At 40.6% G+C, this 13255-nt stretch overlaps 1 protein-coding gene across 1 annotated transcript in view; it reads right to left on the bottom strand.

Annotated features, from left to right (window-relative positions):
* The window catches only part of CCDC192 (coiled-coil domain containing 192), a 181842-nt gene that overhangs the window by 129403 nt on the left and 39184 nt on the right, over positions 1 to 13255 (bottom strand). Inside the window, exon 5 of the mRNA XM_043467572.1 lies at positions 12947 to 13003. Within this exon, the coding sequence (XP_043323507.1) occupies positions 12947 to 13003 (57 nt within the window). The remainder of the gene's footprint in view (positions 1 to 12946; positions 13004 to 13255) is intronic.

The raw sequence follows: 13255 nt of genomic DNA, 5'->3' as shown, positions 1-13255 counted from the left end.
TCTTTTTTTATTCTTTCACATTTTAGAAAGTTTATCTTTGTGTGTTTATCTGTGTGTGTGTTGGTTTCTGCCAAACTTCAACGTGAATCAGCCATAGGTACACATATGTCCCCTCTCTCTTGAACCTCCCTCCCTCTTCCCTCCCCATCCCACCCCTCTAGGTTGTTACAGAGCCCTGGTTTGAGGTCCCTGAGTCATATAGCAAATTCCCATCAGCTATCTATTTTATATATGGAACATAAGTTTCCGTGTTACTCTTTCCATATATCCCATCCTCTCCTTCCCCCCACTCACGTGTCCATAAGTCTGTTCTCTATGTCTGTATTTCCATTGCTGCCCTGCAAATAATTTCATCAGTACCATCTTTCTAGATTCCATATATATGCATTAGGATATATTTGTTTTTTCCTTTCTGACTCACTTCACTCTGAATAATAGGTTGTAGGTTCATCTGCCTCGTTAGAAATTACTCAAATGTGTTCCTTTTAATGGCTGAGAAATATCCTATTGTATATATGTATCACATCTTCTTTATCCATTCTGCTTTTGATGGTCATTTAGGTTACTTCTATGTCACAGGTATTGTAAATAGTGCTGCAATGAACATTGAGATTGCATGTTGAGATGTATGCCCCAGAATGGGATTGCTGGGTCATATGGTGTTCTATATTAACTTTTTTTTTTTTTTTTTTTTATTAGTTGGAGGCTAATTACTTCACAACATTTCAGTGGGTTTTGTCATACATTGATATGAATCAGCCATGGATTTACACGTATTCCCATCCCGATCCCCCCTCCCACCTCCCTCTCCACCCGATTCCTCTGGGTCTTCCCAGTGCACCAGGCCGGAGCCTTCTCTCATGCATCCCACTGGGCTGGTGCTGTTTCACCATAGATAGTATACATGCTGTTCTTTTGAAACATCCCACCCTCACATTCTCCCACAGAGTTCAAAAGTCTGTTCTGTATTTCTGTGTCTCTTTTCTGTTTTGCATATAGGGTTATCGTTACCATCTTTCTAAATTCCATATATATGTGTTAGTATGCTGTAATGTTCTTTATCTTTCTGGCTTACTTCACTCTGTATAAGGGGCTCCAGTTTCATCCATCTCATTAGGACTGATTCAAATGAATTCTTTTTAATGGCTGAGTAATATTCCATGGTGTATATGTACCACAGCTTCCTTATCCATTCATCTGCTGATGGGCATCTAGGTTGCTTCCATGTCCTGGCTATTATAAACAGTGCTGCGATGAACATTGGGGTGCACGTGTCTCTTTCAGATCTGGTTTCCTCAGTGTGTATGCCCAGAAGTGGGATTGCTGGGTCATATGGCAGTTCTATTTCCAGTTGTTTAAGAAATCTCCACACTGTTCTCCATAGTGGCTGTACTAGTTTGCATTCCCACCAACAGTGTAAGAGGGTTCCCTTTTCTCCACACCCTCTCCAGCATTTATTGCTTGTAGGCCTTTATACGCCAGTCAGGATGGCTGCTATCCAAAAGTCTATATTAACTTTTTTAAGGAACCTCCATACTGTTCTCCAGAGTGGTTGCACCAATCTACATTCTTACCAACAGTGTAGGAGAGTCCCCTTTTCTCCACATCCTCTTCAGCATCCATTTGTGGATTTTTTTTATGATGATCATTCTGACCAGTGTGAGGTGATAAGTCATTGTGGTTTTGATCTGCATTTTTCTCATAATCAGTGATGCCGAGCATCTTTTCATGTGCTTTTTGGCCATTTTTATGTCTTCTATGGAGAAATGTCATGTTTATTTAGATCTTCTGCCCACTTTTGGATTTGATTTTGTTTGTTTGTTTGTTTTTTTTTTGGATGTAGAACTGCATGAGCTATTTGTAGATTTTGGAGAACAATCTCTTGTCAGTCACTTTCTTTGCAAATATTTTCTCCCCTTCCATGGGTTGTCTTTTGGTTTGTTTATGGTTTTCTTTGCTATGCAAAAGCTTTTAAGTTTAATTAGGTCCCATTTGTTTGTTTTTGTTTCTGTTTTCATTACTATAAAAGGTAGATTGAAAAAAGATATTCCTGTGATTTATATCAGAGAGTGTTCTGCCTATATTTTCCTCTAAGCATTTTATAGTATTCAGCCTTACATTTAAGACTTTAATTCATATTGAGTTTATTTTTGTGTATGGTGTTGGAAAATGTTCTAATTTCATTTGTTTACATGTAGCTGTCCAGTTTTCCTCGCACCACTTACTGAAGAGACTGTCTTTTCTCCATTGTATATTCTTGCCTCCTTTGTCATGAATCAGTTGACCATAGGTGCATGGGTTTATCTCTGGACTTTATGTCCTGTTACATTGATCTGTATTTGTTATTGTGCCAGTACCAAACTGTTTTGATTCCTGTAGCTTTGTAGGAGAACTGGAAGCCTGATTCCTCTAGCTGCATTTTTGATACTGCTTTGGCTATTTGGGAGCTTTTATGTTTCCATACAAATTGTTAAATTGTTAGTTCTAATTCTATGAAAAATGCCATTGGTAATTTGATAGGCATTGCATTCATCTATAAATTGCTTTGGGTAGTATAGTAATTTTAACAATATTGATTCTTCCAATCCAAGAACATGGTATATCTCTAGTCAGTGGAGCCAATTCTGGGAGAACTGCCCAGGGCACTTTTATAGAATCAGTTTTATTATTAATACTTTTCTTATGATTTGTTATTTAATTTGGTATTGATGCATTTCAGAAAGAATTTAGGGTAGGTTGAAAAGGTAAATAAATTGAACTAGAAGTCACTAAAATAAGAACTTGAAAGATACATTAAGTAGTTAAGGATAGGGAAGCAGGTGTGAAGGTTGGTTCACACAGCTCATTCCCTGACATCCTACATTATCACTTTCTAGAGCCAAGGTACACAGGACTTGGCTCTAGCCTTTCTGATAGTTAAAATAACTATTAATAGAAGCACAGAATCCAAGGAGTAAAAGCAAGTCCAATGCTCAACGGAAGTGCCAATATTCCTGATACAGAAATTACAGAAAGACTTGTTCTCTAGTAAAATAATAAATATCTTTAACAATAATATGACAGTGAATATACTGAAAAACTCCACAGGACAATTTTTTAATAAAATCTTCCCAAACTAAGTCATTAGCATCATGCCATCCTACCTCCCTCTCATTCGATAAAAGCAATACTAGGACAACTTGATGCAGTCTAGAAATGTGACTTTTTGCTAATCCCACTTAATTCAGGAAGGATTTTAGGGTATCTATCTGAAAGGGGAAAGTGGACCTTATTTCAGGCACTCTTCTGTGATATGCTTCTTTTCATCCCAGCTTTTTAAAGCTAAATATTGAGCTCAAATATCACTCTTGGAGTGCAGTTAAGCACAGAACTCTCTGGTAGAAATGGTCAGCTGGGTTGGGGCTAGAACTAACATCTGGTTTTAGAAATTGTGAAGCCTGAAATAACTCTTTTAAATTAAAAGGCTTCTCACCTTCCTTCACTCAGTCACTCACTGATAAACTGATTCATTCTTTTTTTTTTTAAACAAATATTTATTGAGAACCTACTACTTGGCAGACACCAGAATCAGAAACTTACAATCTAATCAGAGGTAAAGACAGACACACAATTAAATCAAAAGGAGACAGTTCTACAAAAGGCTTCAGAAGACATTCTCCAAGGGGAGAAATGAGCTGAGGAAGTACTCAAGGATGCAGGATTCTCCTCAGAAATTAATTTTGAGTCTCTGATTAATGAGCTTCCTAGCACTGTCTATAAACAAACTGGCAGCCAAAACGAAGTACTTCATTCCAACAGCTTATTTGTGACAACCCCATAAAATTGTGGAACTATACTGAAACAGTCCCTTTCGGAATAACTGTTACTAACTTTTTTGAACCTTGGTATATGTCAGGCACTCTGCCAACTACTTCATAGGCATTACCTCAGTTTGCCAGTTTATGTATCTTCCATGGTACCCTATGAGGCTAAAGAATGCTATTAGCTTCTTTACACAAATGGGAAGAGAAGAACTTTAGTAACCCTTGTTAGTCATGCAGCTGGAGTAGCAGGGCTAAGTCACTAACCCAGCAACTAGCTCTCCATTATTGCTCTTATACCGGCAGGAATTGGGATTTCCCAGGCAAAAATATTGGAGTGGGTTGCCATTTCCTTCTCCAGGGAGCTTCCCAGTCCAGTGATTGAACCTGGGTCTCCTGAGCTGTGGGGAGACTCTATACCGACTTAGCCACCAGGGAAGCCCTGATACCAGGATCAGCGAGGCCTTTACAAAACCCTCATGACTCATATCTATAGCTAATCTCTCTATTCTTCATAATGGAAAGGTATGACTCTCACTCATCTTAAAGTGATTTCAGTTATTAAGAGAACAAATAAAAAACATGATTTCTAGTCAATGCTGATAATAATAGTATAGAGTGAATTCTGTGTGAGCATTAATGGCTAGTGGCTTATAAAGATTAATGCAGCTCAGGAGCAAAGAGGAAAGTGCTGGGAACAATCTTGTGTTGTTCCCACCTGATTTTTTGACAAGCAATTAGAGAGTATACCAAAAATCTATGAATATATTGAAATGTTTGGGCCTATAAACTCTGTATATTCTTTTGAGAGGATGTTGGTGTAAGTCCAAGCTTATCAAGTAAATGAAATATAAGTTTGAAGAAAGGCATAGTCAGCTGACAAGTATTCACAGAGTAAGTGGATTAGATTATGGGTCCAAGTAGGTGGCTAACAAAGATCAGACACATGCGATGATTCTAAAGTCGCTGGAGGGACAAGGATTGTCCTTGGGGGCTTGTTCATCTTGAACTTATTCATCGTCTATGGAAAGTGAGCAAACAGGCCCCATATCCAGTTAGAGAAGGGAAAAATGAGCCTCCTGGGAAAATAAGAATCCAGGCTTGCTTGTTCTGAGTGACCAAACTCAGGCCTCAGGTCCCTGCATTCTCAATCTGCCTTCACTAGTAGAAGATCCTACAGCTAATATTAGTGGCTCCCACAACAATGTATTGTGCCCTGGCTTTCTGAGGCCAAAAAAAAAAAAAAAAAGAGAGAGAGAGAAAAAGGTAATTTTAATTAAATAAGGTCCTGGTGGCACTCCAAAGTTTTATACTTAATATTGCCTCATCCATATGCTATTAGTTATTCAACCACTTCTTGCTGGGCAGGAGCCATGTAATGGCTCATAATTCAAAGGGTACTGACTTCAGAGATTATGAGCGACCTGCTGATGTGAAGTGAGAGCTCACACCCTCTCCTTCCAAGCTCACTGAGACGTTTGGCAGCAAAACCCACCAATGGGATTGGAAAACCTCTGTCATCCTTCAGTGATTTGTCACCTCTCCAGTGCAAGCACATAGGAGATGAGCCATGGGATAACCACATAAAGGGTTATGTGGTTATTTTAACCCTATAAAATGAAGGTTCAAAATAGTCATTAAGCCCAGATAGCCTAACCAACGAAGGCAGGATGTAGAGAGGGTTAACTATAATCAACTAATGCAATAAAAATATTTCTGAGATTTATCCCACATGCGGCCATTTAGTACCAATGGGTTCTGTTCATAAACAATCACTGAGGAATTTTCCATTTGGATTAACGTGTCTGGCTCAAAAAGAAAGGCCCACAGGGGAGGAATTTCCCCATTCCTCATTGGCTCCAGGTAGGACTCTATCAGCTCCCATTAACAAAGTCTCTCAGGCTGATTCACTCTGACATGAGGTCTGTAGATGATAATAAAGTTAAAAGATCTGAAAATTAATTTATCAATACAATCAGCATGTGTGTTGGCACATATATTTAGCAAAAATTTTCAAATGAAAGTGAAATCATGCTTATGAAACAGGGGTCCTGGAGTCAGAATAGCTACACTCAGGTCTTTGCTTTGTTCCATGTAAGCTGTTTTCTGTGAGCAGGATTCTTTAACTCACTTTCCTCATCTGATAAAGGTGGAGTACTACCTGCCTCACAGGACTGTTGTGAAAAACAGATGACATAATGTGGGTGGGAGCATTTAGAAAAGTGTAGGTTGGTGTATGACTCTAAGGTATTAATTACTGTCACATTATCCTAAAATTGGTCATGACAAGCTGCAGGAACAAGGTAATACTTCTAGAGTTACACAGAAGTGTGAGCTTTAGAGGGGAAGGAGCGGGAGGACCATTCTCCTTTGGTTCGTCAGTTGGACAAACGTGTCCCATGTGCCATGATCCTGGCTTGCTGTACAAAGAAGGAGGCCTGGAGATGCTTCCCAGAGGCAGGGGTTATGAGGGTGACAGTGAGATGCTGGTCAGGGACTACGGTACTAGGGAAAACAGAGAGTCTAGGCTGAAAGCGATGGGGATTGTGCTGGACTGTGCGGTGCGTCTCAGACACGAGCCATCATGAGAATCACTGGGGGACTTGAAAAACATATTGCTGGATCCCACTCCCAGGGCTTCTGATTCAGAAGGTGTGCGATGAGACCTGAAAACTTGCATTTCAAATCCCAAGTGACTCTCTTCTGGTCCCAGGGCCACACTTTGAGAACAATCTGGACAGTATAAGAATTACAGCATCTCAGCTGTAAACAAACAATCAAATCTGATTCTAATGAGTATACAGAAAAAGGGAATTTTCTTCAAGCTAATTAGGGTTATTTGGTGGTTCCTAAAATGGACAGGAGTCAGATTCAGAAACAGGAGCTAGAGCAGTCCTGGCCCAGCAACACAAACTCCTGCGCCATGATGCCTGGGTGTCACTGCTAGGGTATTTCAGTTCCATGAGTTTTTCCTCTCTTGCTTCACCTGAATGAATATTCAGAGTCCAATTGGGCACATGCCTGTTCCCAGCTAGTAGCTGACAGGGTACTTTGAGTTATAGGCCTTCCAAGACTGCGCAATGAGAGAGACATATTTGGAAAGGCTATCGAGGTACTGCTGAGGAAGGAGTGTTAATGAATGCTTAGGCAGCCAAATAACAGCAACAACAAAAATAGCCCATGTTCTCTATCATAGTAGGAAAAGACTAATTAGTAGAGGGCCTGGAATTCTAGGGGAGAGGAGTCTGCACTGGATCTAAATTGGTGACTCTTGTGGGTCCTTACTTTGGAAAGTAAAATGGGAATTGATAGCTTCTTTAGAGAAGGAAAGGAAGCAATTAAACGAATTCTTTGGGAAAATTCTGCCATGGTACTCATGGTGATCCTTCCATGACCTCTGCTCCCGACTTTGAGTATCAGGACTGTTGCTTCCAGCTCTAAGTATGTATTTAGAAACTTTAGAAAGGTCAGGAGCTTCTGATTTCAAAGACACAAGTATCTAAACTATAGCTTGAAGCACCCTGTATAATTCATTGGAAGGGTTTCTTCTTCCAGATATTTGTAACTGTTTATTATGAATTATTTCAAGCGTACAGGACAGAATAAAGAACAGCATAACACTCAAGTATCTATCATCCAGTTGTCTAGACTTCTCTTTTGGAATAATCCTATGGAATATTATAGGCCTTTGGGCTCTGGTCAAATTTTGTAGCTAGACCAAGAGATGAACTAGCCATTGGGATGGAGGTGAGGGGAGGCAAACCTCTGGACTATTGCAGATAATCACATTGTCGATGACAGAGTGAATGAGCAAGGATAAGTAATTATATTTCCCAAATACTACAAGTAGGCAAGCATTGGATTCAACAATTCGGAAGGCACTCATTTTAAAAGGTTTTTTTTTTTTCCTTCTTTAAGACTCGTAGTCCTGATTCAAATTGTCCTAATATGGGCAATAATATTTAAGTTATTATAAACACTCAGTTGAAATATTTGTTTAATTCCATATAGGTCTCTTAAGTAGATAAAATCATGCAGATGGGAGTGATGAAAATGCCCAGGGCAAGTTAGTCCTGTGGGTGGCTCAAGTGGGTGTCCACATGTGTGCTGAGAGGGGCAGTTCTTGGTAATCTTTTAAAAGTGTTAGCTGTGACAAGGAACCCCAAAGTTCATGGGATGAGATTTTAATCTTCAAAATATTAGCAGTGACAGTTTTACTCTGAAATGTTGAGGCTTGTACCTTTTCCACATTTCATAGCTATCAATTTAGTTATATAATAATATAATTTGACTGTTGGTTTCTAGAAGAGTGAATCCTGAATAGAAAGAAACTAAGACCTTGGGTTGTTAATTTTCATGTTAAGACCATAGTGCCCTTCAGCTGCTCCTCTTACTTCTTCTGAAATTGAGCTTTCTTACAACTTATTCTTTCTCTGCTATTTTTTCCTTTTATTTTCACTCTAAGGAATCATTACCTTTTTGTCCCTTCCATGTTATACCTTGAAAGTATCAATTTCAGATTAAAATAGTGCCTTATGTAACTGGCATTTCTAAGGAATAGCATTTCATAAAATAACTTTCCCAGAGATTTAAAGTGGGCTATTATAAATTCCAAAATAACCTTATTTTAAATTTATCCATTTTAGCAATTCATTTCAATGAAATCTGTACAAAGCATTGAACCAGACATTGTGAGAGGCATGAAGAAAAACACACTTGCTCTCTATCCTTGAAGTGCTCAGTTTTGGGGAAGCACTGGGCCCATCAGATAATTCTGTTGTGGGTCATAGTGTGACAAATGACAGAAGACATGTGCAGAGGAGGGCTGTGAAAGTACCAAGTGATGAGAGACCACTTCCAGTTTGATGGTCAGACAAAACTTTCTGGGAGGAACAAGCTTAATAAAGCATGGGGAAAATCTGGGGAGCACAATGATGGGGCATATTCCAGTCGCAAATGAGCAAAGGGGCAGGAATTCATGGCCATACTCAGGGACCACAGATGTGTGATGGAGAGGAGACAGGAGAAGGGATTGGCCCCTAATTTTCAGTGTGATAAAAGCCGTAGTCAGGAGGTTGGACTTTATTCTGGGAAAATGGGCAACTGAGATAGCTCCTGGCATTGGAACAGGGGAAATGACATGCTCAGGGTAAAATTCAGTTAAGCAAAATATACTGAGTGGTTTGCAGTGAGCCCACACATTTTTGGTGCTGACCTTCATGTCCAGTGGTGGACAGAGGTGTAAACAGAGCATCAGTAAAATGTGAGCAGAAAGTAACAACATTATAGAGCAACTGTGAAAGTGAAAGTCACTCAATCGTCTCCGACTCTTTGCGCCCCTTGGACTGTAGTCCATGGAATTCTCCAGGCCAGAATACTGGAGTGAGTAGCCTTTCCCTTCTCCAGGGGACCTTCCCAACCCAAGGATTGAACCCAGGTCTCCTGCTTTGCAGGCAGATTCTTCACCAGCTGAGCCACAAAGGAAGTCCAAGAATACTGGAGTGGGTAGCCTGTCCCTTCTCCAGCGGATCTTCCCAACCCAGGAATTGAACCATGGTCTCCTGCATTGCAGGCGGATTCTTTACCAAATGAGCTATGAGGGAAGCCACAGAACAACTATACCCCAATAAAAATAAATAGATAAAATGCAGTGTTTCAAGCTAAAACAGTGTACAAGAGGCTAGGCAGCCCAGAGAAGGTACTCTGGGGGCTAAGGGAGAGGTTGGTCCTTGATACAAGTCTTACAGACAGAGTAACATTTATTTGGAAAAGTAGAGAGAAGGACAGCCTGGACCGTGGGAGCACAGAGAGCAGAGTCACAGGGCACCGGCAGACTCTGGCTGTGTAGGGAAAGATGACAGCTCTATTTTACTGGCCTGCTGGACTGAGGAGAGAGAGGGGTGAGTGAGAACAGGGAAATGAAGGCTAGGGATGGGACAGTCCTGTGCAAAACTTTCCAGAGTGGCCGGGAAGCCAGGAGAGCCTGGCGGTGGTCACATCGTGCAGCAGGGTTACTCTGGGGAGGCACAGCCAGATGGGAATTCTAGACTCTGCACGTGACTCTCACGTACTGTAGGTGGTGTAAGTACAAATTGCTCGAAAAACTCATTAATACTCTCAGTTACTTCCTAACCTTGAACATTCCAGGACTCCCAGGAGCCTCTGATCTCCTGTCTCCTCACCGCATCCTCAGGGCTCCACTCCCACACCTTGGGCCATTCATCCCCCTTCTCTTCTCTGCTCCCCCAGGACATTCCAATCTCCCATGAGTGCTAACCTCCAGCTCTGTCTGGTTTTCTGTCCCCACACCAGATCTTACACACAGTTTTTTATCCTTTCTCTCTTCTGCAAACAGGGCTTGATGGTGTGAGAGCGAGTGGGCTACATTGTGATTGGGTGAGGTGGTGGGCAGGGATAGCGGGGGCTCTGAACTTGAATATGTTGATAATTTGGGGCTAGTAACAACAATTGAGATCTATGATGGTCAAAAAGAGCTAGGGATTGGCAGGACAATGGAATCAAAGACATGGAAGTGAGATAACTTGTAGAAGTATACTCAGAGGCAGCAATTAGCCAAATACGAGATACAAGCAGAAACGGTGGGATTTTAATACTGTTTTAAGTTTGGATCTACAGTATATGTAATAACACTGTGATATTATTCACCATGCCTGGGGAACACAGACGAACACACTGAAGAGATAAGAATACAAAATGATAAATTTGACTTCGTATGTGCTGAACCTAGGATATCCATGAGATATTCAGGTCATATTTAGCAAACCTAGAGTTTTAATTCAATGCAGTATACCAGCAGCCTCCAAGGTTGTATGCTTAAAATGTCATTCAAGGACAAACACCACTGGGAAATTACATACTCTGGCCCTTTTTTGGAGATTGATTATACACTGATAAATCCTGCAGTAAGTGAACGTATTTAATATAACTTTATTTCCAATGCCCCTCTCGTATTTTTTTTTTCAGAATACCTATTAACATAATTAAAATTTTTTTCCAGGAACAGTGTTTTAAGAAATGCTCACTACAGCACTGAGGAGCTGTGATCAGAAGACTATTAAGATAGAAAGAACTTGGTAGAGGGAGGAGGGTATGCTTATTTGCATGGAAGGAAGAGTTGAAGAATTATGAACTGATTAATCACTCAGAGTAGATAGAGAAAGGAGACTAGAGATAGGAGCTTTATCAACAGGTTTGACACTTCCAATGGTGTGTGGGAAATACAATTTGGAGAGGTAGCAAGTTGTGAGAGCAAAAGCATGGATTTCACAATCAACATGTGTGTGACAAATGACCTAATTTCTAAGACTCTGTTTTCTTATCTGAAAAATAATGCTCACCTTTTTGAGTTGTATTGAGAAGTAAAATAGGTAATACATATAGCATCTATCACCTAGGAAACACATAGTCCACTTCAGTAAACATTATGATTAACATTATTTTCATTTACATATTTTTGATGAGTAAGCAAAACTTTACTGATGAATCTGCTATATTATAAGCTGACATTGACAATTACACAGGAGGAATCTCATTGGTTGGTATCAATACCCTAAGACAAGGGAGCACTCCCAGTTCAGACACGCCTGGGACAGGAACAGCATGGAACAGGAATCGACTCTGCAGAAGCTCAACAGTGGAAGAGGACACTGCAGGAATTTCCCTAAGGCTCCCCTGACCTTGAGTTTTCATCAGTTTTTCATGAAGAGATGCTAGAAGCTAATAACTGAACCTTAGCAAATCTCTCTCCTTAAAACATTCTGAGCTAAAAACCCCCTGGGTGAATGGCTGTAGGGATCCACCTGGCATGAGGTACCATCCTCTGACAATAGTCATTATCCAGTAGCCTGAGAGGCAGGCCAGGGGAGAGGCGGCGGGGAGAACACGCTCGGCCAGTGAGCGATGTTTCTGTCTGAATCAGTCATCGTGTCCTGAGTGCAGGCCTTGGTCACGTTCAATCTTCGTCAATTGAGCACACAAGGCCAGAAAAGAATCTAAATTTAGTCTAAAACTCTGCTAACCGCCACGGCAGATTAGTTTCTCTCTACCCCAGGACAAAAAAATGGGGCAACTCTTGTGGTTTTTATCCAGATCAGATCACTGCAAACCTCAAAGGGCTGGTGACCAGAATATATTATTCTGCGGTCTTTTCTCTAGGACTTCTGAGCTGCAGCCTCTCAGATCTCAGATTGGTCTGAGTTTGTTGTTGTTCAGACTGGCCATGGAAGGTGACTGGCCACTGTTCTTAATCAGTAAGTCATTCCATAGTACGCGCGATGTGGATGGAGGAGATAAGGGGATGGCGAGTGACTGTTTGAGGAAACACTCCCAGCCTTAGGGCTGTTCAGATCCTTGAGAGGGGCAGCGGCCGGCCCACAACCACTGGTTTACGCACATGGATCCACAGGGCTGTTAATGGCAGGAGATGCTCATTAACCTGTTCTCTAAGTGAAGACAGGGTAAAGTATAAATGAGATTTCCCCTGGAACTTCAGAGGGTCTCTCCTTCTCTCTCTCAGGGAAGACTTATAGCAGAAAATGGGCAGTTCGTTATCTGATTTGTTCATATGGTCATTAGCCTAAAAACCAGAAGACTGGGGCAAAATAAATATATATAAAATAATGCTACTCAAAATAGGGTATAAAGATGGGCAGCAGCAGCATCTGAATCCAGCATTCCCTAGAATGACATATTCTCAGGTCCTGTCCTAGGCATACAGAAAACTGTTTGTTCCAAAAAGTTTTCCAGATACTTCTCCATATACAAAAGTTTAAGAACTGTCCTAGGCCTTTAGGAGAGGTGTCTAAAGTTTCCACTTCTATTCACTCACAACTAGCCCAGCTTGCTTGTTTTTCTACCCTTAGTTTCCAGTTCTCTTATCCTGATCGTATCTGATTAGGTCATCTGGTTACATATAAGAACTCGGTCTTGCAATTTTTTATCATCAGTGTAAATCAGAGTTCTGTTTATGGAAAACAACTCTATAGAGGCAGTAAAAATGCTGGTTCTTAGCCCTGTGATTGGTTTGCAGTGGAGAGACTATAGTTACAACTTTTGAAACATTTCTGTTCATTCGCAAAATAACAATGATATAAAATAAAGGATGAAAAAAGGCGGAAGACACTTACATGGGCTGTAAGTTGCTCCTGGGAAGCTTTTACTTCAGCCTGTAATTTCTCAATGCACTGAAAAAGGGTAGAGTTTAGAAACAAAGTGTGTAACTCTTCCTTTTACATATTCAAAATGTTCCAGATATAAATATGTACTGGTTCTCATATTTTACAAATGGCAGCATTATCTCAGCTAGATGTTTTGAATATCATCATTAAATGGATCATCGCTCCCATCTCTTTCTCTCTTCCATTCCATGGAAGAACCCATCAACAAAGTATATGAATATGGTAAAAACTAGGTCATGATCGGGAAAAATAATGTTT

The sequence above is a fragment of the Cervus canadensis genome, chromosome 4, assembly GCF_019320065.1.
Source record: "Cervus canadensis isolate Bull #8, Minnesota chromosome 4, ASM1932006v1, whole genome shotgun sequence".
Classification (NCBI taxonomy): Eukaryota; Metazoa; Chordata; class Mammalia; order Artiodactyla; family Cervidae; genus Cervus; species Cervus canadensis.
Note: the sequence above shows the minus strand (reverse complement) of the source record. Positions and strands in the feature narration are given on the sequence as shown.